This window comes from Labrus bergylta, chromosome 12, assembly GCF_963930695.1.
Source record: "Labrus bergylta chromosome 12, fLabBer1.1, whole genome shotgun sequence".
NCBI classification, from domain to species: Eukaryota; Metazoa; Chordata; class Actinopteri; order Labriformes; family Labridae; genus Labrus; species Labrus bergylta.
In genome coordinates, this window is record NC_089206.1 from 8,325,204 (window position 1) to 8,349,719 (window position 24,516).

The 24,516-nt window shown below is 39.6% G+C and overlaps 4 protein-coding genes across 14 annotated transcripts in view; 2 read left to right on the forward strand and 2 right to left on the reverse strand.

Moving 5' to 3' along the window:
• camta1a (calmodulin binding transcription activator 1a) overlaps positions 1-3,222 on the reverse strand; it is a 298,102-nt gene extending 294,880 nt beyond the window's left edge. For 3 of the 7 annotated variants that reach the window (XM_065961236.1, XM_065961230.1, XM_065961231.1), the window contains exon 1: positions 3,111-3,222. In XM_065961236.1, coding sequence (XP_065817308.1) covers positions 3,111-3,135 — 25 coding nt within the window. In that variant the 5' untranslated portion in view covers positions 3,136-3,222. The remainder of the gene's footprint in view (positions 1-3,110) is intronic. The other 4 variants (XM_065961234.1, XM_065961229.1, XM_065961233.1 and 1 more) reach the window with 3 other exon arrangements.
• A 1,916-nt stretch (positions 3,223-5,138) lies between these two features.
• Positions 5,139-13,772, forward strand: dnajc11a (DnaJ (Hsp40) homolog, subfamily C, member 11a). Its single transcript, XM_020635629.3, has 16 exons — positions 5,139-5,275; positions 6,713-6,842; positions 6,972-7,045; positions 7,591-7,692; positions 7,793-7,921; positions 8,072-8,194; positions 8,339-8,412; positions 8,529-8,718; positions 8,806-8,891; positions 9,094-9,210; positions 9,995-10,150; positions 10,280-10,349; positions 10,518-10,575; positions 11,629-11,771; positions 12,469-12,598; positions 12,887-13,772. The coding sequence occupies exons 1-16, from the start codon at positions 5,204-5,206 to the stop codon at positions 12,910-12,912; spliced, it is 1,680 nt and encodes a 559-aa protein (XP_020491285.1). The 5' UTR covers positions 5,139-5,203; the 3' UTR covers positions 12,913-13,772.
• A 603-nt stretch (positions 13,773-14,375) lies between these two features.
• LOC109986973 (F-box only protein 6) lies at positions 14,376-19,229 on the forward strand. 3 transcript variants are annotated; one of them, XM_020637871.3, is made up of 6 exons: positions 14,376-14,615; positions 16,073-16,325; positions 16,442-16,556; positions 16,651-16,746; positions 17,318-17,453; positions 17,573-19,229. In XM_020637871.3, the coding sequence occupies exons 2-6, from the start codon at positions 16,073-16,075 to the stop codon at positions 17,717-17,719; spliced, it is 747 nt and encodes a 248-aa protein (XP_020493527.1). In that variant the 5' UTR covers positions 14,376-14,615; the 3' UTR covers positions 17,720-19,229. The 3 variants fall into 3 exon arrangements, with proteins under 3 accessions (XP_020493527.1, XP_020493520.1, XP_020493537.1); XM_020637864.3 differs by having other exon boundaries at positions 14,459-15,007; XM_020637881.3 differs by having other exon boundaries at positions 14,483-14,534.
• Positions 19,134-24,379, reverse strand: LOC109986993 (cell division control protein 42 homolog). 3 transcript variants are annotated; one of them, XM_020637899.2, is made up of 6 exons: positions 24,245-24,379; positions 23,078-23,221; positions 22,897-22,969; positions 22,693-22,802; positions 21,512-21,709; positions 19,134-20,661 (listed from the first exon to the last, which is right to left on the reverse strand). In XM_020637899.2, the coding sequence occupies exons 2-6, from the start codon at positions 23,180-23,182 to the stop codon at positions 20,572-20,574; spliced, it is 576 nt and encodes a 191-aa protein (XP_020493555.1). In that variant the 5' UTR covers positions 23,183-23,221; positions 24,245-24,379; the 3' UTR covers positions 19,134-20,571. The 3 variants fall into 3 exon arrangements, with proteins under 3 accessions (XP_020493555.1, XP_020493547.1, XP_065816992.1); XM_020637891.3 differs by having other exon boundaries at positions 19,134-21,341; XM_065960920.1 differs by having other exon boundaries at positions 19,134-21,341; positions 23,078-23,218; positions 24,245-24,355.
• Between the last annotated feature and the right edge of the window lie 137 nt (positions 24,380-24,516).

A 24,516-nucleotide genomic window follows, 5' to 3' on the forward strand; every position in this document is an offset into this window, starting at 1 on the left:
CGTGCTTACTTGATGTTTTGCTGCGGCTTCACCCTGAACTTTTGAGTGAAATGATAACATCATGAAACTTTTTAAGCTGCAAGCGCTCAAAAATAAAAGGGGAAATATTTCTTCTAGCACAGCTGGGGCTACCGGCATTTTGGAAGACAACCTTTGACTGTTTCTTTTGTAAAGGAAGTTTGTGCTTTGCAGTCAATTTAACACACCTGTGTGAGTTCTGTGTGGAAGTCAACTTTCCCTACATCCTTGGCCAGGCATTTGCCAAATTATAAATTAATGTAAATATGCTACACTCTTCTGCCTCGCCTACAAAAAACTATGCTTGAACCTAATTTCCACCTCAGAGATTTAACTTTAACACAGTTTCCTTTTTTTTTATTGAATCCCAGCATCACAAAAGTGTAAATGCTGCAGCTTCTGCTTCCAATTTATTTTTATTTTTATTTTTTTTTACAAATGTGGCTTTTGTACAACAACATTTCCACCACTATGTGCTCTAGTCGACTCATAGGACCACTGGCTGTAGTGTTATCATGAGCAGTCTCAGTGTAAGACGTATCAAGCCTGTCTTGCTGGTGCCCTCAAGGCCTTGTACTTAAAGTAACGGACCCAGAGTGCTTTTTATGAGTGTGAAGAAAAAAAAATATCCTCAAGGGCCCTGACAATCATTTAGGCTGGGTAGAAATACCCCAGGATGTAAACATTACACCACTGAGTGAGACTGGGTCATGGCCCCTGGGTTTAACACAAGATGTAACCCTCAGTTGTTATGGGCCATCATAAGACCTGCCAAACATCTTGGAGAGATCAGCACTGCCCGCATACCACAAGGACAAAAGGTTAAGGAAAGGCTGATCGGCTCCCTCAGTGGCTACCAAGGAAACGTTGTGTAGCAGTGATGTACATTTAAAAAGTCTGCTTGGTATTATCTTATAGCCAAAAGTAAGAAAACCTGAAAGCAGGAGTAAAGATTCAGCATGACAGCTCTGTGTAAAAAGCATTAAGGGCCAGGTTTGCACAAGACGACACCACATTTACATGAAAGTATGAAGCACTCTTCCTCTTTCTCTCTCTTTGGTCCCTTTGCTCCTCCTCCTCCTTTTTCCACTGACCGGCCTCACAGGAACACTGAAAATAACTTAACCTGCTCAGCAATGGGACTTTCAAGTCAGGGTTTTTCAGGGAGAGCTCCCTGCGTTGGAGAGACATCCACACTAACTACTTAAGCATATTTGTTGGGTCCAGCTATGTAGATGAATACGTTAAGACTTTACACAACAGTGAAGTCATTACTATCATAAAACTAGATGTCTTCATTTTTTTGTCATGGCCACAGACACATCCTTCATATGGGAAGTGAGATTCTGTAGCTCAATAGCACCCCCTGGTGGGACTTGGTTTGGTGGTTGGCACACTGACATCCAAACAACTGAAGTCTTTTATCGTTTCTCCTCACATTGACAGAAGCAATTTGTTTACACTCTTTTGAAACATTAAAGTAATTCTACATCAAGAAGAATGCATGTTTGAGAATACTGACACCTTACTTTGACTCTGTTTTAGGGCCTGCAAAATGTGTTTTTCCCAGCTCAAGGGAGCTGCTTTCTGTGGAAATCTGCTTCTCGATTTCTCAAATTAAGCAGCCAATAATGAGTCTAGAGTGACTGTTTTTTCTCCATCTACTAGGTCAATATGGACATAGCACAAGTTTCAGGGGAAAGCAAGAAAACAATGTAGAAATGACATATCGTTAAACTCAGTTCAGCTTATCAAAAAAAAAAAAACCTAAGGTTAAACCTTTAAATGAGTAACATACTGCGAGCAAAACACAAAATATCACCACGACATTAATGAACATGAACATCACTTTAACACAGTTAAGCATTTTCCCACAAAATTCCAAACAATACAATTTTAAGGTGCTTCATGCTTTGGAAAATCTTCTAACAGTCATTCTTGTCAAAGATTATTAAATTCAGCTCAAAACAATCGCCTATTAAACTGCCATCTGCACATGAAAACTAGTCCATTTATAAATAGTGTATCTTAATATTCATAAATGCATTTTTTTATTTACTCACCCCAAAAATCCATTGGTATATCTGGATTAGGACAGGTAGTTTTGCATATGGTTTGTGAAGAGGGGGGGAGGGACAACTAACCTGAAAATAAGTAATTGCGTTTCATTTTAAGTTAGTGAGCGTCGTGAAATAAGACGAGAGGGGTTAAAGAGTCATTATTTGTCCCTGTGTGTTAAACTATTGTAATGTGCAGGGCTGCTTTGAAATCCGCCTTCCCTCACTGCTGCCTCTTGCTGTGATGGCATTTCATCCTAAGTGCGATAGGGCATTGCAAGCGGAGCGGGCATTCACGACGTTTGCATGCCCGTGTCTCACACCAAATATAGGCCAAGTGATATAATTGGAAAACATAATATCCGCTCATTTAAAAAGACTATTACATCACTTCTGAGTCGCAAACACTACACGCTGAATGCCAAAGAGGGGGGAAAAACCTCTCGCGCTTCGACACAGTCTGTGCGAGAAAGACAAAATAAAAGAAACTAGGGTAACATATTCAAAAACAGATTTCTAAATTAATACCAAAAACAAGCTGCAAATAGCGCTTCGCAGGAGACAGCAGCATTGACAGATAAACTATCACAACCACGCCGCTTTTTAAAGCTGTGCAATAAGGGGGAAGAAGTTAGTCGATGCCAATGACATGTTGTCATTAACTTAGCCGTGTTGTTAACAACTTGAATGGCGTTTCGTGCGGCGAGAACCGCGAGCGAAAATAAACGGGGTAAACGCGTCACTTCAACCACGCTGACTGTTTCGTCCCCGTGGCGTGCTTTTAAATGTGGGCTACGATGGGAATAGTGGGGCTGGCTAGAATGCAAGCTAATATTAGCTGGCTAGGTGATGTCTCCACGTTTTAGCTGCCTCTATCGGAAGGAGAAAAAAAATAAGCGGAGCCGTTTTCTTACACGGAAAATCTCCCCGCTCGTCCCCGGTGCGTGTGTGTTCGTCTCCGCGCAGAGTTACAACTGTTCTAAACATCACACAGCGGTCATACTAGTAAAATTAATCCCATTATATTTCTCTTACCTTCCGGCTTGTTTTCGGCAGCCATTTCCCCTTCACGCGCAACATCCTCCTCCTCCTCACGACCGTGGGTACCACGCGCGTGCACGGCGAGGACAGCACGAGGAGGGACTGGAGGAGCAAGCGGCGAGTCGGTCCGGCCGAGGAGAACTTACCATTGGCTGTGAGGCGGTGACTGACAGAGAGGCTCCGGGATGGAAAACACATCTCCCCTCACCTTGACACCATCAGCCGTGTTTTTTTTTTTTTTTCTTCACACTGAATTTTTCAAACAGCTCAGAGGCGCTGCTGCTCTGGCATGACGCCTTTTAAAATATAGTGACGACTTATGATATAAGACTAAAAAAAAAAAGACATAAATGAGTCTCCAGTTGACGAGCCTGTGAAAATCAAATGTTTGTCTCGCCAAAGTTGTTCAACATCAAGTAAACACTGTCTCTTCTGAATGACAGACAAATATCTTTAAATAGCCTAATGTTAAGTGCCTTGTCATTAGGATTAAATTAACTGTTCACTGACCATCGATATATATTTTTTTAAACATATCACTACTGATCTAAACTAATGTTTTAATAATGCAATGGTTGCCCAATGAGGTTCACACTTTTCGTTGGCTGTAAAAGGAAGACCCCTCTACATTTCGAGGGCATAGACATCCTTAAAAGGGAATATATTAAAATCGCATTTCATCTTTTATCAGGCCTAATTTTAAGTTAAAATTGTGTAGTGTAAACTGTGATTTTCAGTGAGTCCTCAAGGATGTTTGTCTTTTTCAATACAAAAAAAAACAACAACAACAACATTTAAGACTTATCAGACCGCCAGTGACAGCATGCGCAGTCCATCAATCAAGTGTCCAGCTGTCAGTTTACATTTGAAAGCCCGTGGACTTGTTTGTTATGGACACGTCGAACTGATTTCACATAGTGGCGCCCTGATGCGACCATTGGTGGCTGATGGTGAAAGGCTATCTAAGCAGTGGGGTCTGCGACGCACAGATTCAAAGACCCATCCGCCGACACAGTTACTTTTAAAAAAAACATTCTGTTCACTTTGCTGTCAAGGTTTTCAACTGCAGCCACATAGGCTTGACAATGGTATGGCCACTACGCTAAATGACTACAGGCAATCTAATTAGAGATCATCGCGCTTAATAGACTTTGCTTTTGGCACTCGCATCAAGTACAGCACTTAAAGACAGCCTTCAGCTTATATTACCGTGCGGGTGGGCCCCAGTGCTGAAATGGAGTGTATAGTGTGAGATGGTGGTGCTGAAAGGACAGCTCCTCTGCTGCAGCTGTCGCGCCTTATACAGTCAACGACAGGCTTGTTGTATATCTTACAAAGAAAGTAATAATGAACGAATGAAAGGCCTGATAGAAGGGACGATTCCCTCAACCATCGTCTTAATTTGTCAATTTGTTCAAAGGTGGACACGATGCAGAAAACATCTCTTTAGAATTAAACACACACACTACCAGCTTCATTTTGTGTGTGTGTGTGTGTGTGTTTTTTTCTCTCGACGAAACATGTACACTATTCAAATAAGTGTTTTTCTAGTTTAACTAATGACCTGTTTTATCATTGGGAAGAATGACTAAGATATTTAATAGTGTTGGTGATACTCTGATTGTAAGAATTAAAAAAAATACATATTATTTGAATATATCAATATAACTATCGAGATTATCAAGTATAGTGTCTCCCCCCTTCCTAATGATATCGCTAGAACAATGAATACCTGTAGATTTTAAGCGTCTAGTTTCATTTTTAAAGTTAAAAATGAAATAATATAATAACATAAACGCAATTTCTAACCTCATTCGGAGACAAAATGGACTTATAAAGTGCTGTCAGGCTCTTTATGGGTTTGTTGTCTCTTTCTATTCTGTTCTCACTGGGGGGGGAGGGGGGACAGATATTTAATCACGGTTAAAAAGTTAAAAATGAAACATGATCAAGGCTTGCACAGGCGTCGTCGTCGTCGTCGTCGTGTGTAGTCATTCATCCCAAACACAAGGGGGCGACTGAGTGCGCGCAGCCCACGTCTTCGAGCTGCGTAAATCCCAACGAAGAAGAGATGACCGGGTGTAAACATGGCGTCTGCCTTGGACGATGATGAGATCCTAAATGACGATTACTATTCCCTGCTGAATGTCAGAAGAGAGGTACGTCGTGCGGCCGTGCTCTGTGTTGACGTGTGTGCGGGACTGCGTGCGACTCGTTCCGTGAACTCTGTCCCTGTGGTTCGTAAAGGTGACTCGTGTAGTCACATGTGACGTTAGCTAGGTGGCTAGCTGGTTGACCCTCGACATTGATTTCTGTGCTGTGTGACTCCTCGGCTGCACACCTTCAACACACACAACAGGTTGTTCCGCTGCAACTTCACTAACAGGAGTTGTCAGGTGATGCAGTCAAACGCAGAAGCCGGTGTTATCCCGGTATTCTTGTGAGCTTTATGTTGATTTTTCAGCAAAGTGACTCTTTATTTTGCAGTTTCTTAGTATTTCTCTTGGACTTTGCATATTTGCTAACTGGCTAATGCTACAACTGTGTTTGAGTGTTGCATCATAATTAAAAAAAAAAGTTAATTAGATTACTGTGTATGCTGATAAATCTCTGATGGTGATATTATTGTTTTTTTAAATCTGTAAAGCAGAAGACATTATTTCATATTCATGCAGTATTAACTTCAGTAAATGAGCATGCTGTTCTACATTTAAGTGTTTCTCAGACATTGGGTTATTATTCCAAACAGGAGTGCATGTGTGTTTAGATTACAGGGAAGTTGTGTTTGTATGAAAAACTTGCTTTTATTAATGCATATAAGCATGATGAACCTGATCAATTGTATGTCATATGGTGAACTCAAACTAGAATATTATGTTGTTGTTTTTGATTGAGAAAAATGACACTTGGTTAAACTGCAATATTTACTCTTATTTTGACATTTTGAAATATGATTTATACAAAAAAAACAACGACATACTCTATAATTGGAACGTAGACAACAACAGGGAGTTTGCTCTACAGGCTGTTCGTCATGTAAACCTGCTAAGTAACATTTTTATATTTCTGGGTTAAAAGACTTACGAAGCTCAGGAAAGCCATGGGACGATGTTATTCTACAATTCACTTAGCAGACGCTTTTATCCAAAGCGACGTACATCAGAGAGTAAGAACAACACAAGCAAAGGATCTGGAAAAAAGGGAACAATGTGAGTAAGAGCAAACGATCAGCTGTGAGTCCGATTGGACACACAGGTGCTGACAGGAAGTGACCAGAGGCAAAGCACAACATTGAGGGCAGTTCTTGAGAGCTCTAATCAGTATAGAAACCATCTTATAAGTCATCGTTATCAAACAAAAACCATCGTCACAACCATCATCATCATCAGTAACATCGAGACCATCATCATTAAGTTAGTAGGTATTCATGAAAGAGCTTTTTCTTAAAGGTGCAGAGGGACTCTGCAGATCGAATGGTTGTTATGTTGGTGATAGTGGTGCAGCTGCGTCCTGTCATTTGTTTTGTTTGTTGTTGGTTAAGTTTCTTTGCAAGTTTCTCTCTCTCAAATGTTCTCCATTTCGATGTTGTGCTTCAGGCGACACAGGATGAGCTGAAGGCTGCTTACAGGCGATTGTGCATGCTGTATCACCCAGACAAACACAGGGACCCTGACCTGAAGCGCCAAGCGGAGCAGCTTTTTAACCTCGTACATGAAGCCTATGAAGGTAACAAAAGCTACACATGCAGCTTAGGTTGAGTTGAATCATTTACATCACGGTATCAAAAAAAAAAAACATGAACAATTGTGATGACTAGTTCTGTTTTTTTTTTTTTTTTTGTCTGTGCCTTTAAAGTGCTTACTGACCCCCAGGCGCGAGCTATCTATGATATCTATGGGAAGCGAGGACTTGATGTGGAAGGATGGGAGGTAAGTCCATCAGTGAGAAAGTTCTAAACAATCTGCAACGTTTGGTTGGAAACAGTTTCCATTGTGTCAATTTACAGTCCACGGTTCTCTTGGGAGTCGTACCATGCATTGTAAGCTAGTGTAACAAATCTGATATTCACTTTTCACAGGTGAAACATCTTCTTTTTTTTTAAATGCCAGCAGTCTGCTTATGCATATGTCAAGAAAATAACACAAAAAAGTATTTGTGTGTGAATGTTTTCTCAGTTTTGTTCACCTTAACTAATTTGTTAGTAACAACCATGCTGTACATAGCATTATATTTAGGCATTGACACTGCATACTTCATATGTGACTTACCTACTCTTTATGTTAATGCCTCATTTAAACCGCTCAAAATAGTTCCTCTGTTGTTGCTAAATCCAATGATGCTTCACAGTTAAAGTGTTTTCAATGGAAGAACACAGAGAGCTTGGAATGTCCTCCTCTGTAACTCTGTATCTCCAGCTTGTGAAGTATCCAACCCACTTTGTGCTGTACACTAAAATCCTATCTTCTTACTCCAGGTGGTGGAGAGAAAAAGAACTCCAGCAGAGATCCGAGAAGAGTATGAGCGTCTTCAGAAAGAGCGAGAGGAGAGAAGGCTTCAGCAAAGGACCAACCCAAAGGTAGGAACAGGGGAAGATAACAAGCCTCAAGGTGTCTTTATGTGTTCATCATTAAAGAGCACAGGATTAATTCAGTCGAGTCTGTTGTTTTTTTTTTCAGGGAACTATAAGTGTGGGAATAGATGCCACGGACCTCTTTGACCGATATGACGAAGACTACGAGGAGGCGGCGGGAGGGGGAGTCCCACATGTGGAAATCAACAAGATGAACATATCACAATCCATAGAGGTAATGGGGTTGTCCCAGAAACTACATCAGCTGTATACTTTGATAGATATTTGGAATGAAAGATTTGCTGAGCCAATTCAATTGAACCTTGAAGACAGATTTTGGAGCTAATTGTGTATCGAATGTTTTGTGTTATGTGTTCTACTGCAGGCTCCTCTCACCACAAAAGACACAGCTGTAATGTCAGGCTCCTTGTCAACCCACAACGGAAATGGAGGAGGGACAATAAACTTAGCTTTGAGAAGAGTCACCTCAGCTAAGGGGTGGGGAGAGGTATGCTGGACTTTAATTGGGCACCACACACACACACACACTCTACATTCTTTAACATATACTTTAAATGGCACTCTTTCTGTCTCTGCCTTTAACATACAGTGACATTTATTACAGCTTTATCTTGTGTTTGTGTTTCCACAGATAGAGCTCGGTGCTGGAGACACACACGGACCTCTCTTCGGAATGAAGATATTCCGAAACCTGACGCCACGATTGTATGTGTTGAAATGCAAGAGAAAATAAGTCGGTGCACCTTCATTTTTTTGACAGCATGGACAAATTCAGTGATTTTTCTTTTCCTTTTTTTTTTTTTCCTTTTTAAACCTCCTAGTTTTGTTACGGCCCAGTGCGGGCTCCAGTTTTCATCCAGAGGCGTGCGTCCAGGGGTGACAACCGTGCTGGCCCGACACTTAGACAAGAACACTATGGGCTATCTACAGTGGCGATGGGGGGTCCAGTCCTCTATGAACACCAGCATAGTCAGAGACACCAAGAGCAGCCATTTCACCTTCGCAATGCAGGTCAGCAGCCAGGTGTTCTTTTTGACTTGAATGTTAGCTGAGACGCCGTGCTATGCCAGAGTAACCATTTACTTTTTGTCTCTACAGCTTGGCATTCCTCATACTTTTGCGATGATGAGCTACCAGTACAAGTTCCAGGATGATGACCAGACGAAGATAAAGGGCTCAGTAAAGTATGCTGTCAAAATGAAATATGTCTTATCTGGAGAATAGAATCATAAATGTATGTTAAAGCTCCTGCCGGTGCTAAAAAAAAGAATGGGATTGATTCATTGTCATCTCTTTTTACGTGACATCGTAACTGACAGCTCAAATCCAAGTGAAACTTTGTCTGCAGGTAGAGAGATGTATGGACTTTGTGTTTTATTGCTGCAGATCAGGTTTCTTTGGGACTGTGGTAGAGTACGGTGCTGAAAGGAAGATCAGTCGACACAGCGTCCTAGGAGCAACTGTCAGCGTGGGAGTGCCCCAAGGTGTCTCCCTGAAGATCAAGTAAGTGCAACTCATTGCTCCAGTTTCTTTTTTTTTTTTTTGCTCGATGGAAGTTCCAAAGGGTTTCCCTACATAAAATCCCAAAGGAATGGAGATTAGACACCGTGATAGTGAGATACATTTTCTGCAAAGTTATGTGAGCTTAGGGAGTGGGGCACCTTTGAGGATGTAGACACAGGATTGGCCAATAATAGTGATATTCTATTCTATTCTATTCTGGGATATGTTTTAAATAGGGATGGGAATGGATGGGTAGCTTTCTATAGGATACGATACAATACATGATGGGATGCCGTCAGATACGATCAAGATGCACGGCCCACAATGATGCATCAAGATATCTCATAAACTGAAGAATACGAAGCCAGTTTTTAGGCACCAGTGATTCTATGATTGTTTACAAGGTGTCAGGAAGAAGATATAAGGCTGTGTTGATATTTTGTCCCACCCGTAGTTGTAAAGATTTGACAAATACTGTACATTAGGTTTCATATTTACTGTATATTGAAAGAAATCTTTCGAGAAAAACATATCCAAAAAAATACATTTTCTAACAACAGTGGAAAAAACAGCACACACTTAATTGTCAATTACATTTTTTAAATCATTGTTACATTATGAAGCATGTAGTTGTATGTAGCTGGAGGAGTTTAAATTGTTTTCAAATATTACCAAAGCATTCTGACATTTTTTTCCCGACAGAAATCCTCCCTCTTTAAACCAACTTAGCAGTTAGTTATTGTCCATTCAGAAGTCAGTAATGAAGCTCTCTCTCTATCTGCAGACTAAACAGAGCCAGCCAGACGTATTTCTTTCCTATTCACTTGACCGACCAGCTCCTGCCGAGCGCCGTTTTCTACGCCACAGTCGGACCACTGGTTTTCTACCTCGCCATCCAGCAGCTTATTATTCGGCCCTACGTGCGGGCCCAGAAGGAACAGTAAGAACCCTTCACTTTAAGTTGGTTGTTTCATGCAAGAACTGTTATTGGAAGTAGCACCGCATGTATTATAATGGCAGGATTTTTATGAGCTCATTTTATACCTCCATTTATCTTGGAACTCAACAGAGACTTGGAGAAGCAGCAAGAGAGCTCGGCCTCTAATATAGCCAAGAAGAAACAGGAGGCGGAGGCTGCTGTAAGTATTTTGCAGGCTTACGTGTTCACCATTAGAAAACAGATGCAGGTATCAGAGGGTAGAGATTGGATTCGCTCAAGTCCATTTACCAGATAAGATTTCAAATCTTGGTGTCAAATGAAAAATATTCTCAATCTTAACGTCTGTCCTCTGTGTGCACCTGTAAAGGTTTTGCTCATGCAGGAGTCTGTGCGCAGGATTATTGAAGCTGAAGAGTCTAGAATGGGTAAGATTCTCGAGTAATATTTACCAGATGAGCCTGTTGAGGGAAAATGCTGTGTGATTATTTAACTGACCTACATTCAGATTTTTTTTAAAATTCTAGGTAAATTATGTTGATGCTCGGGTGGAACGCTGCTAACTTTAAAGACACCCTGCCTGTTTTCACGATAAAGAACAAGGAGACTCCCCTTTGTTGTAACTGCTTATAGATTCTCTGCTGCTTATGATTTACCAGTCTTTGCAGCATAAAATCATAAAGACTAGTTTTAGTAATCTTCTGGAGCTGTATTAGCAGACATCCTTTGTGGACACTGATATTATCTTGAGTGATTTTGTGCAGATATGAGCGGCTTTTTATTAAACAGGGTTAAAATTGAAAAAAGGACGAGCAGTTCAGTGGATTTTTTAATAACCCTCCAGCCTCTGTTTCGACAAGTGATAATTGGCGCTTTTTAGTCTGCTTTTGATAAGTGCACTAACAAAAGGCTCTCAGCAGACGGTATAATTTTCACATGGGGAAGTTTTTCAAGTGATAATTGGCTTATGACACCTGCCACAATAGAGGCTGCTTTGATTTTTAGTATCATCAGAGGCCCCCTCGACTTTACACTTGTAAAGTAACATTTAATAGCAGTGTGTCCATTCGTGTAATGACAGACACACAGCTGCTCTGCTACAGTGGAACAGCTATGTAAATGGTTTTGTTTATGCGGCTTTCAATTTAAACTAATTGTGCTTTCTTTTTGTTGTATACAAAAATATTTTCACAAACAAGTCTCAAAAAGCGATAATTAGACTGGTACTGTTATGAAATATGTGGCTAAACTTGATGGCCTACGAGATTCAAGTTATTCTGTGGTGAGAGTTGGGTTTTGTGTTGGACTTGAATGTCAATTTCACCAAAAATCAGAATATTTTTGGGCTTGTTTTCTCTAAATAAGTTTAAAAATATATTCTGCATCAAACTATGGAGGACAGTTTGGTGAGAATCAATGTTTTTTTTCTGAAACATATGTCTTCTTCCTCACACTACCTCTAATGCTTCCTCATAAACCAGGTCTCATTATCCTCAACGCATGGTACGGCAAGTTTGTGACAGACAACAGTCGGAAACACGAGAGGGCCAAAGTCATTGATGTGACGGTACCACTGCAGTGTCTGGTGAAAGACTCCAAACTCATTCTGACTGAGGCCACAAAGGTGAGTTCAGTGACCCTGTACAGAATCTCAAAACCAACCGGATTTTTCTAAATCTGGATTTTGAGGCTGATGCAGTTTGAACTTCAATTCAAAACAGAAAAAAAACATATCAATACCTGTTTAATGCTGCATTCATGTGCTCCTCGGATGGTCCCAGTTTCCGAGTTGGGAAGTTATTCTTCCGGCTTCAGTGTTCACATGCTTTGAATTTGGAGAGACGACATGCTGAAGTTACCTGATTTTATAATCAAGGTTAAATGCTGATAAATACTTAGATATGGTTTTAGTTACTGTACCTAAATAACTTTTCTGACTAGTCTTGGTCACTCTATGTGGTCAACAAAACATCTTTTGCCCACCATGTTGATGACAATATGACATCAAGTCAGGCACGAAGTTTCCAAGTTGTTCCGACTTGGAGAGATGTTCACCGTGGCTCTTTCACTTGGAATCTGGTTTTTCTGATGTGTCCAACACCACATGAATGCAGCATACCACAGCGACATTCAAGAACTTCTGGGTATCAAAGTTGGGTAGTTTAGATTTTGTTGATAGCGCCAGTGTTGTGCTTGAGGGTGCTAAAAGAGTGTTTTCATGCCACAATATGGATAGTACAAAAACAGCTTGAAAATGTACCTCAGTGGTAAAAAATTCAAGTGTTCAACTCACTCTGTATGACTTCACGTTGCCTTTTCAGTCGGGACTTCCTGGTTTCTACGACCCCTGTGTTGGGGAGGAGAAGAGCCTGAAGGTGCTGTATCAGTTCCGCGGAGTCATGCATCAAGTCCTGTCCGGAGACTCAGAACCACTCAGGATACCAAAGCAATGTAAGTCTCTTGTTGTAATATGCAACAAAGTCGCTCTCAGGTTGAGGGATTGTGCCCCAATTGAGATCAGCATTCAGCCACTTAAGTGCAGGTTTATACATTTTGGTAATCATACACTTTTTGAACTGCCTAACCTGGCTCTGTTTCTGAAGTTACTGACAGCAGGGGGAATTCACTTAAACCCAAAGCCTGTATAAATGTTTGATGCTACATATCTTGGAATGCACTTACAGAAAGTCTCTTAATGTGTCACTTCTGACTTCTATTTTCTTGTTTTCCACTTTGCAGCTCACAGGATTGATGCCGACACATAAGGGACTCCTCGCTGAACCAAAAAGACTTGCCTCTCAGCTGTGAAGAAAGAGGGATAAAACTGTTTTAGAATCGACATGGATTGAAGTTCCTGATTACTCGGAAAATGTGCATTTAACTTTTGTCTTTATATTCATTTAAATACACAGAGCGGGGCAAAAGCATCGCAGACTGGATTGGTCGAAATTCTGTATCCATGGACAGGGCTGTGGTCTGCTTGAAATTATAATGTGTCACCATTATCAATGGTTACCATCCTATTTTATGGGTCATCTTGCCTCCTTGGGATCCATTTATTTTTGGTATGGCTTGTAATTTATAATCGAGTTCTATGTACTGTATTGTACACAAACTGCAGTGCCTGTGTGATTGAAGACATGAATGCACCTCTGTTTATTATGCCATATTATTAAAGTCAGTCTCTCATGTTAGTAAAACATTTTATTTGCTTTATTTTTTTTTAAATATGTTGGTGTTTTTTGAAGTGCTGCAGATTTTAGGGTTCACATTTGAACAGACTTCCTTTGGTAGTGTCATTTAAGCATTGCCGATTTACCTCAGGAAGACAACTGCTGAAAAAAGTTTTACGATAAAATACGGTATATGATGCAGTACCATCAGATACATGGCCACAATGACGCATCACGATATTTCATCAACTGAAGACGACAAAGCCCTTACAAATGTAAAGTGCAGGATTATTGACACAGATGTTAATTCATAGATGTAGAAGTTCTTGTGTTTTAAGATCAGGGCCTCAATATACTTGTCTCACCAAAAGGCATAAGGCAGTGGTTGTTAGAGTAATGACAAGTGTACATGATGACAATATTGCTACTATAGATTAAAGATTCTAACAAAGGCTACTGTATTGTTTATGACATCCCCCTCAAGTTTTATTTTTTTTTACTTTACATTACTTTTTTTATGTAAAAAATGTATTAAAGGGGCGCTGATGGCGCAGTGGTTAGTGCGTGCGCCCCACGTATGGAGGCTGTCGTCTCAAGCGGGCGGCCCGGTTTCACCTCCCACCTGTGGCCTCCTTCCCGCATGTCATTCCCCACTCTCTCTCCTTGATTTCCAACTCTATCCACTGTCCTGTCTATCTATTAAAGGCACAAAAAGCCCAAAAATAAATCTTTAAAAAAAAAAAAAAAAAAGTATTAAAAAGAGTAAGACTCAGTATTAAAACATTTAGTTATATTTATTATATATGTGCGAACATGCCAATATTGGGTCAAATCACTGCAAGGATTGGTAAATGAAGGGCCATTTAGGGGCCCAAAGATCCAGTTACAATTTCTTTAATAGCAATAATAGTAAAAATGAGCCAAATCCTCCGGCTTCCTAAAAAGAGCTTCTCATTTATAAGTCTCATCAGAAACTTACAAGAGCGCTATTAAATTTGGAACAAGCCACAGTTTAGAAACTGCGTTTGAATATAAATCCCTTCAGGTAAAAATCATTGACTAAAAAGAGCACTCATGGTTTACAGTCTCTGCTTTCAATACACAAACAGTTAGCCCCGCCCCCCTCCAAGCCTTACGTGACGTGCAGCTCGGGAGACTTGGCCGGGCACCGATTCTCAACTGCTCGGAATGTCTCAGGGAAATTTGTGACTCACGTAGGTCGTGTTACGAGTTGTAATACCGAAAGTGGTTATCATTGGAGATTCATCAGCGTTCATTTGTTACACGTCTTAACGGTAACTGTTGTATTGTGGCTGCTTTGACTTCTATTCACTTCTATTACGTCCTTTTCCTCGAATTGCACTTCCGTGTTGTGTTTCAGTTTGACAGAAATGGTCTTCGGCCATTTACGTGATATTGCAAATGGCTTAACCTTTACACACGTGTTTCTCGCTTTAAAAAAAAAAAAAGAAAAGTTGTCCAGAAGAGAGTGCAGATACTGAAAACATTTTTGCTGTCTTGCTGTGAGAAATTAAAAAAAAAAAAAAAAAAAAAAAAAAGCTTCTATCGTGGGTGTATCCCAGGCATGAGGAGAAAAGCTAAAGCTATGGGTGCAGCTCAAAGCAATGATTCAATCAAAAGGCGAAGTGGAACTACAGGATCTTCAACATCGCTCTCGCAGGTCGATGTAAGTCACCTTATAAACATTTAGATCCCATTAAGCTTCTGTGCAGACAATAGACTATAATATACAGTCTGTGGTGCAGACAGCTGAAATGTAATGAGCTGTCGTATCTTGCAAGTCAAACAACGTACAGAGATGCTGCTCTACTTTTTATTTTATTTTAACCACTACATTAAAAGTATCTGACGGTATGAACCTCTTTCTTGTTGCCCAGCTGTTTTTTTTTCTTGGACGTGTTATTAATTAAATGTCTGCTTTTTTTTTTTTTTGGAGTTAACGAATTCGGGAGTGCGATTTTTTTTATTTCACTTTCACTTTAGATTTAAGAAAAATAGAGTAAATAATAGCATTAGAAAACCAAGCCAACTTTATAAACAGATGCACAACAGATCATCAAATTGGCCTCAGAAAAAAAAAAGATGTTTTTGACAGCTGTGTTCATGTCTATGTAGGTTAGTAGGACAGTGTAAATGGAAATACGACTTTATTTCTGTAATTCAGTATTTCGCCCATATGTTGTTAACTGTGGTTAAACTATTTTTTTCATGCAACTGTAATACCTGAAGTTTAAATTAATTCAGACAGCCTTGTTGTTAAAGAGCACCACGTGTGAATCCAACGTGTCCTTCTCTTTGTTATCAACTTGAGTACTAATGAAGAAAATTGATGTTATCCCAAGTAACCCACCTGCCTGGTGATCTTCCTTTTAACAATCAAGTTGTAAGATCATACTTACATACCCACTGTAGAGTACTGTATCGACCTGATTTGAACCTTTTTCTGTGAGTTGGGCCTCCCTCCCCCCTTCAAAGGAGGACAAAGGTATCATCTTCTATGTATTGTCCTTTTGATTAGCCGTTGTTTCTGTAACCTTGTGTCTAGTTTGACCTGAGCTCACTTGAGCCAGAGAGGGTTTCCAGAGCATGCACAGCGCAGATAAAAGCCATCTGAGCCAGCCACTGAATCAGACTTCTCTACGAGGCTACGCAGTTGGAGGCAGTGGCCCTAAAGGTTACACCGATTAACCAACGTTTGGGCTTAACTGGGTCCCTTTTTTGTTCTGTTTAGATGTTCCCCGTTTTCCCCCTGGATATCCTGGAGGAGATCTTCCTGAATCTCCCTCTACATCAGGTGGTTTGCATATGTCGGTTGGTGTGCCATCAATGGAAAGAAGTGGCCGACAGTGAGTCGTTGTGGAGAGAGCGATGTAGAAGAGAAGGATACCACCTCAAAGATGCTTCCAAAGTACCCAAAGACTGGAGGTTGTTTTACTACTTGTGCAAGCAGAGAAGAAATCTCCTGAAGAATCCAAAAGGAGAGGGTAAGAAGCAGCAAAACTGTCTTTACTCAACTTTTTGATGGTGTTGTTGTCCTTTTTTTAAAAATCAACATAGCTCCAAAAATATTTCTCTGAAAGCATTTGTCGTGTTTTTGTAGAGAAATTGAAGAAGTGGGAGATAACTGACAATGGTGGCGATAAATGGAAAGTGGAGAAAGTTATGGTGCCACATCCAAATGAGGCCGTCCAGATCAACTTTATTACCTCTTACGGGTAAGCACTCTCCAGCTGGTCTAGATAGAAAATGGCAGTTTTACAATATGTTTTATTTGCTATTGTGTTGTATCTAAATCTCTGTTTTCTGTAGATTATGCAGGAAGATGCAGCTGATTGATTTGAGTTTGGAGGGTTACAACCCGGCATTTATGGATCACTTTCAGCCAGACATCAAAATATCTGACTGGTAAGGAGAAAACGCGACAAAGTCCGAACAGTTTTCATTTCAAAATGATGTCAAACATAGTGCTTGTTTAACAGCCTGTTATTTTACTGTGTCCAAATCCATGTTAGTAATATCGAAGGATGATGTGAGGCATACATGTCACCCGCCACAAAACATTAGAGTCCTTGATTTTTAGCATCCTTATGGATCAATTAAAGACTACATCATTTAGCAAATGCCATATTTAAGATGGTTAGTGCCTTAAAAAAACAAAAAAAAGTAATGAAGCTAAATGAGTGAAGTGGTAGGGAAATATTTGATCATAAAAGATATTTGCTGTCATTCCACTTGAAATGAAAGGGCCACTGAATGTCACAGTCGGAAATTTGATCTTTTACATCCTTAGACTTTACTGTTAAAAAAAAACACAAATAAGTTGATATCTTGCCAAATTAACAGAACTACTCAATCTCTCTTAACAAAATAAAGATGTACAAACTATGTTGGAACGTCATTTTACAGTAGTTAAAACCTGCCCCTGGTTGCTGACCCCTGATGTGTGTGCATGCTTGTGGATCTTGTGTTGTTACAGGTACGCACCACGATGGGATTGTGGAAGCGAGTACGAGATCTGTGTAGAGTTGCTGAACCAAAGAAAGAGACCGATCCAGACGTTTGCCCCTGAGACGATTTACTTTGAGCAGTGGAACGATCAGAAATGGTGTCAGGTATTTACAAATCATTGAGGTGTTTTATTGATACAGTGAGGTTCAGTGGAGGATTCAGAACAAAGTCCACTTGAACTATATTCCTATTGATTATGTTTTTATTTGCTTATTTTTTTCAGATGACACATGTTTTCCGGAACTATGGACCAGGAGTGAGATACATCCGTTTTGCCCACGGAGGCAAGGACACACAGTTCTGGGCGGGATGGTATGGGATCCGCGTTACTGACAGCAGTGTGGAGATTTGTCCAGCAGGGGACGCATAGCTCCCCTCAAATACCAGCTTCCTGCCTTCGCCTGAAATGCATAATTGCACAAAGTGTTATTTGCCTTATATATTCCACTGTCATACCTTTTCTTCAGCTTATCAGCAAAATCAACTGTATGTGCGTCAGTTTGCTTATGGGATGTGATTTTTAAAACTGTCCCAGTGCAGCTTGCGAAGACATCAAGTAATATAAAGCAGAACGTAATTGTTGTGGAATTGCAAATGTTGAAAATATTCACTGTTTTAAATTACCGTGTGTGTGGAAGGTGGCCTCTGGCTGTAGCGGGAGTGCGTGATGAGTTTGTACTGTTGATCTCCGTTTGCCGAGCGGAGTGAGGAGGACGTTGAGAACGAGCATAAAATGTCACTTCCTGGAGCTTTCGCGGAAAATATGAAAATAATCACTTATAAATTACCTAAATCTTAGTTAACATCTATAGAATTTATTATTCTTACATAAAATATACTATTGGCCTCCAACACTGAATGAAATGCACCATCTTGTGTCAGGATTAAACCAGTTATTGCACCATTCCGATATAATGAATTAACCTTCCCGAATATCTATTCTGTGACAATTAACTGTAACTGTGTGTTGCTAGCACTGTGTAGTGAAATCAAAGCAACATAAACGTCTGCTAACAGTGTTTGGCAACAGCATGGGGGTGGTACTAGGTATCAGCCAATACTAATTATAATAATGAAGCACATTTTTATTGCACTTTTCAAACCCCATGTTACCAAATGTAAGTCTAAGAATGGTTATAAGGAAGAACACATTTATGTGAATGTCTCCAATCTGGCTGCTACTTTTGAGTTGGGTTTAAGTAATAATTCTCTTTTCCAATGGAGTCTCACACACACGTCTTTGCATGAAGGTTAGTTGTTTCAGTACCAAAGAGCCACCATGGGCCCTGAAAGTATAATGCAGTTTGACAGTTTGAAACAAAGCCATATAAGTTTTAATTTTAGATATCATTGTGTATACTAACTGGTAATTAAATGGTTTAGATCAGATGCAATAGGGACGCAATCAAAGCTGCTATGCAAAAGGTTTATGAATGATCTGACAGACGTGTGTCTACTTCAGAGTCAGTAACTGACAAGTAGAAGGGTGACTCATCAAGTTAAATGAAGGTAACAGCAGATGTTATGTCACTGACAACATCCACAATAAGGGCAAAAAAATGGTTTATAAATGCTCTAAAGCTATGGCAGTACTGTTTGATAAGATTGCCTTAATGGATGTATTATTTGCACTGCTCTGTAATGTGTAGGTTGTGATGTTGAAAGTTTCAGTATGAAAAGCTGTTCTTTGTCATTGCATTCTATTTAACAGTTCTTCTACGTCATCTGTGGAAAATGTAAGCAAGTTTATAAATGTAAACAAAACCATGACGTCAGACAACAGGAAGTTTTTGATGTTAGGTTTATTCATAATACTGTTTTGTTGTGATGCAAGATACATTTTGAGGTCAAATTGAATAAAAATCAAAAGCACTCCTTCACTTAGCATTTTCAAGGTTCATTTGATTTCAGTGTTGTTTCAGCTTCTCTTAATCTTGGTATCAGTAATGCACACACTATCCAGTCAATAAGTTAAGAGTTATTCTTACTGTATGTACAAATTCAAGCCAACGAATGCGGCATGGATATAGTAAAAGACAAATGCAAATAGTGCTAGTTCAGTCACTCACATCTTCACAGGGTCTCAATGTAAATAAAAGCACTTCAGTGAGAACCTGTCACAAGGTGTTACTTTCCAATATACAGTTATAATGCTGCAATTTGGAAGAAAGTTGTTTTTGGTTTACAAAATAGTTGATTAGATTTGGGTTATAGGCTGAAATGCTCCTGCGAAGTTTAGCTAATGCAACTTTTGACAGGCATTCAGGATAAACATCATTTTGCTGCTAACACACATGTCAAATAAAATACATTTGTAGGGCTCCTTGCATTGTTTCACTTACATTGATATTGGCCATTTGTTACACATGATGTACAATGGGATTGTTAGCACTGTATTTTTAACTCCATATAATTCCCACTTCTCTGTGACCTCCTGTGGAGATCCATTCTGACAAGTGTCAATCTATTTTTTTTTTTCCATTTTTTATTTTGCAAACTAGAAAAAAAATAATAATGGCGCATAGCCTAGAAATGTCAGATTCTGTCAGATATTTCTTGGATCTTCCCGGAGGCCATGGTGTCAAAGAACATTTAAACGATGTGTAAATAAAAAAAGGAAAGGGAAACTTGAGAAATGTTTCATTCTTGATAAAAAATAAACATTTTCTGACTGTAGCAGAATTTATATTGCTAGATTATTCAACGTTGACATTGGAATGAGGTGTCAACCAAAGGCAGGCTTGTGTGCCAGAGTAAAGCAAAGAACACACCATAGATGTTAAGGGGATCATTTGACAAGTACTCATCAGTTAAAAGACTAAAAGCCCCTTTAGTATCCTACTCGTTTGTGTTTTTCATGGCAGTCCATGAAACATAACCATTTAAATACCATTTCAAGGTCAGTTTAGGAAAGCACTTTACCAAAAGACCTCTGAACATAATGTGGTAAACTCAGTTATTTCTTGTTATCTATGATCTATTAGTAATCAGTGTTTACATCATGTAAGGCCATTTTAAGTGGCATGAAATCATCACAAACAGCATCAAATTGTTATTCAAATCCTTAACTCACTTCCAACACATTGAATTTAGGTTAAGTCAGTCAGAAGGCAAATATGTGTTGATACCTTAATTCATGCTGGAATGTGCTTGTGCTGCAAACCTCTTCAGTACTGCTAACCTAGATTTTGGAAACTGGTGTAGAGTTGGCTGCGACGAAACTTAGAGCAGAACACATTTACGTCTTTTCTTAGGTTCAGGGGGCTCCAGGGCAGCCAGTATTGCCTCATCAAACACATTCTTTAATCCTTTCTGTGGAAATAAAATATTCATATTCAAAACAGGGCTCTGTTCCATATACAATTATCATCTTCAGGGAACTAAGTGCAGAAAAATACTGTGTAGAAAGCGGTCACTGAGATTACATTTTTCCTTTATTCAATAACATTTAACAAGACTCTCCTCATATCAACTTATCTGAATAAAGATAAAAGCCCATGGAAAACCTTGATGCTGCAGTAGAAAAAAAAATGTCATTACTGTCTAAGACAGAATGTAGCACACATGCTTTATAGGATACAACTGATGCTGAAGAGCTTGATAATGACATAATGAAAGAAGTTCAGTTTAGAAAGAAAGAAATACTTAGTCTTGTACTGTAACATAGACAGCAGAAACAACTTAAGATTGGCACTCTTGTTATATCAGGCAGCATGGATGATTGTGATTAGACCAAGTTTAAAAAAAAAAAAAAAAAAAGCACACAAACAGAAAGGGAGAAAGTTAATGGGCACCAAGTTTTCAGAGTTTAAAAGAGTGCTGTGGTTATTTTAGTGACAGACATCTCTTTACAATTACTAAGCAGCAGATGATCGAGAGGCAAAGCAAGATGCAGGAAGACATCAGAACAAACAGCATTTTCTCTTTCTTTGAGTTTCAGGGGGCTCTAAAGCAGCTAGGATAGCCTCATCAAATACGTTCTTCAGTCCCCGCTACAGAAAGAGGAAGAGAGGGGGGGAAAAGACAGGCACACAGGACAGTTAGATGGAGGTTTTAGCCAAATGCTGTTAGCAAAAGACAAGGCAAAGTATTTCCACCCTTGTTAGGAAACTTCAAACACACACTTGCCACACAAGCTATAACTTTAAAAAGGAGATCTTACCTGTGTTAGGGCTGAGCACTCAACATATTTGACTGCCTTTAGGTCCCGAGCAAGCTTCTCTGCAGTCTCGGGGGTTATTGGCTTCTGTTTGTTCTTGGCTAGCTTCTCCACTGTGGAGGGGTCATCGCGCAGGTCAATCTGAGTGCCTACCAACAGGAACGGGGTCTTGGGACAGTGGTGGGTAATTTCGGGAACCCACTGGATAAAAATTAAAACAAATACAAAACTCTGATCACTTAAATGCAGAAACGTTTAAGGTTAGGGCATATTATGCATAAAAAATACTGAGGAAATGTATTATGGGGATGTTGAGTGATAAGGTGAGAGAAAAACAATGTGTAAAGATGAAATGGAGGGAAATTAACTTGAAGCAACTTTGGAAACATTCATTACATGAGTATTACTCACTGTGAAACTGTGGAAGGGGAAATGTAAACCAAGACTCTTGCAGCCTATTTGCTGTATACCTAAACCAATGTAGTACTGGACTTTAGGGAAGAAGTGTGCTAAGGCACGCTACAGATTGCCTATTGTCAATGCGCCCTATGTATCAGTTCACTGTACATGTTAAAGGTCCCATATTATGCTTTTTCTGGTTTTATATGCTCTTTAGTGTGTTTAGTGTGTCCTGTGCATGTTTAGGCACATCTATGTGCAAAAATTCCAAGTCTGCGGAAACGCGGCTTCTCCTACGTCCTCCTGTTAGCTGTAGCATTAGCCGCATGTAACGCTCGGTTCTAGCCCCCCTTGATAAAGATTTGCCAGTGTGGTGTCATTGTCAGTGTGAGATCACTGATCTAAGCCCATTGGCTCGTTGTGGCAAGCCCTGCAGCTCATGTTGAAATTTCCGAGACGCGTGCTGAGCAACTGACCAGTAACGACAGAGCGCATCGGCAGACCAATCAGAGCAGACTTGGCCCACGTGGGGTCTAACAGTGTGGGCTCAACAGAGTGTAGCTGATGGACTCAGAGCGTAAAGGGAGCAAGGAGGAGCAGTACATGAAAACGGACTTTAGCTATTGTGAACGTACAAATGTAGGTACATAGATTAAATATACGAACCCCAAAAAGGGCAAAATATGACCTCTTTAAGTTTATTTTCAGATACTTGGAAGGAGAGGGTGTCATTACATTTGCAGTTGAGCAACTCAAGTGCTTTTAGGATCAGACATTTAACTCACCTTCTCTTTAACATTCTCAAATGATGAAGGGGAAACAACTGAGAAACAGACTAAAAACACATCCGTCTGTGGGTAGCTTAGTGGTCGTAGTCGGTCATAATCTTCCTGACCTAAAGCAAAAAAATACGACACAAATTTACTCTCAGTCTGACGGACTAATAACTGCATCAAATTCCACATTAAAATAGTTAAATGTAATCTTACCTGCTGTGTCAAATAAGCCAAGGGTGTATGGTTCCCCCCCAATCATTACAGTTACTGCATAGTTGTCAAAAACCTGTAATAAAATAATGAATGGCAAGTTACAAAAGTGTCTTTTTTTTTTAGTTCTTTACCAAAATGTGACAGCATGCATGTGACTGTGAAACACACTGAAGCAACTTACTGTTGGTACATATTCAGAGGGGAATTTGTTGGTGGTGTATGAAATCAACAGGCAGGTTTTACCCACTGCTCCATCACCCACCACCACACATTTGATAGTCTGCATCGTTGTGCTTTCTGACACTGCTCACAGTAATGATGGCTGCTGGAAGATAGGATAGGGTAAGATAAAACTTTATTGATCCCTAGAGGGGAAAATCAGGCGTTACAGCAGCACAGACAAGAAAGCTCAAAAACACACATTAAACAGAATAGATAAGATAAATGAAAAAAGAGGGGGTATATACAGTACAAAAAGAATAATGAAGTTAACTGGGGGGGGGATTGAGAATTGAGACAGTATTTGCAGAGAATGACAAGATAAAGTGATGATTAAAGTGACTTGGTATGACAAAATAGCAGAAAGTAATATAAAACAGCAGAGAAGAGAGGCAGTGTTGTACCACAGTAATGCAGAGTGCAGTTATATAATATAATGTAGTATAATATAATATAATATAATATAGTGCAATATGAACAATATAGTATAATATAATGAAATGTTATATAAATTATAGACCAGTATAATAATATAGAATATACAGTGTATATACATGGATGCTAAATAATAATAATAATAATAATAATACAATGATAAGAGTTGACAGTACAATGAGACATTTAATAAGAGATACAACATGTTTGTATTGTAAATTATGTCTTAAGGTTAAGTGACCAACCATATCAACTTTTAATCAAAGACTGGATGAGGCAATGTTGTCAAAATGTTTTTTTTTTCTTCCGCCTAGTATTAACAAGTAAGCGTCACGCCCCATAGCTAATGTTAGCTCATGAAAATGGTACTCACTTGCTTACTCATTAAAGTACCCGGAATACTTCAGCGTTTCCACATAATGACATGAGCGAACAACACATTAAAGCTATACACCCGAACAAACGAGTAACAGTATTGGGAAAAAAAACAAACAACTGGTCTTGTTATGTTGGCTAACGCCGAGCTAGTAACCACCAGACATCAGATAGCTTAGCATCCGGCCGGCTAGTGTTACGTTGGAAACTAACGCTGTCTTTCCTCTTTCGCACGGCCAGCAAGACGAGGCTTGTGAATCACAGATGCAAACGTGAATACAGATGCAGTGAGATTAAGTAAATGTTTAGAGTAACATACCAGTGTCCCTCCGTATCTCCGCTAGTTTACGTTAGCTGTTTCTTTCGCCGGGCGTTGGCACCAGCTACAGTCAGTGAGATGCTAAGTCTCACTTCCACTCTGATAATCAAGCGAAACAGAAGAAAAAAAACACCGGATGTCGCCTTCAAAGTTAAACATTTTTAGCTTCCGTTTCAAAACCTTTTGCTTGATAATGTACACGATGGATGCTAAAGTGGTGACAAATATCAATTTATTTTGTATCTTTTTGTTGTGCAATTCATTTATACGAG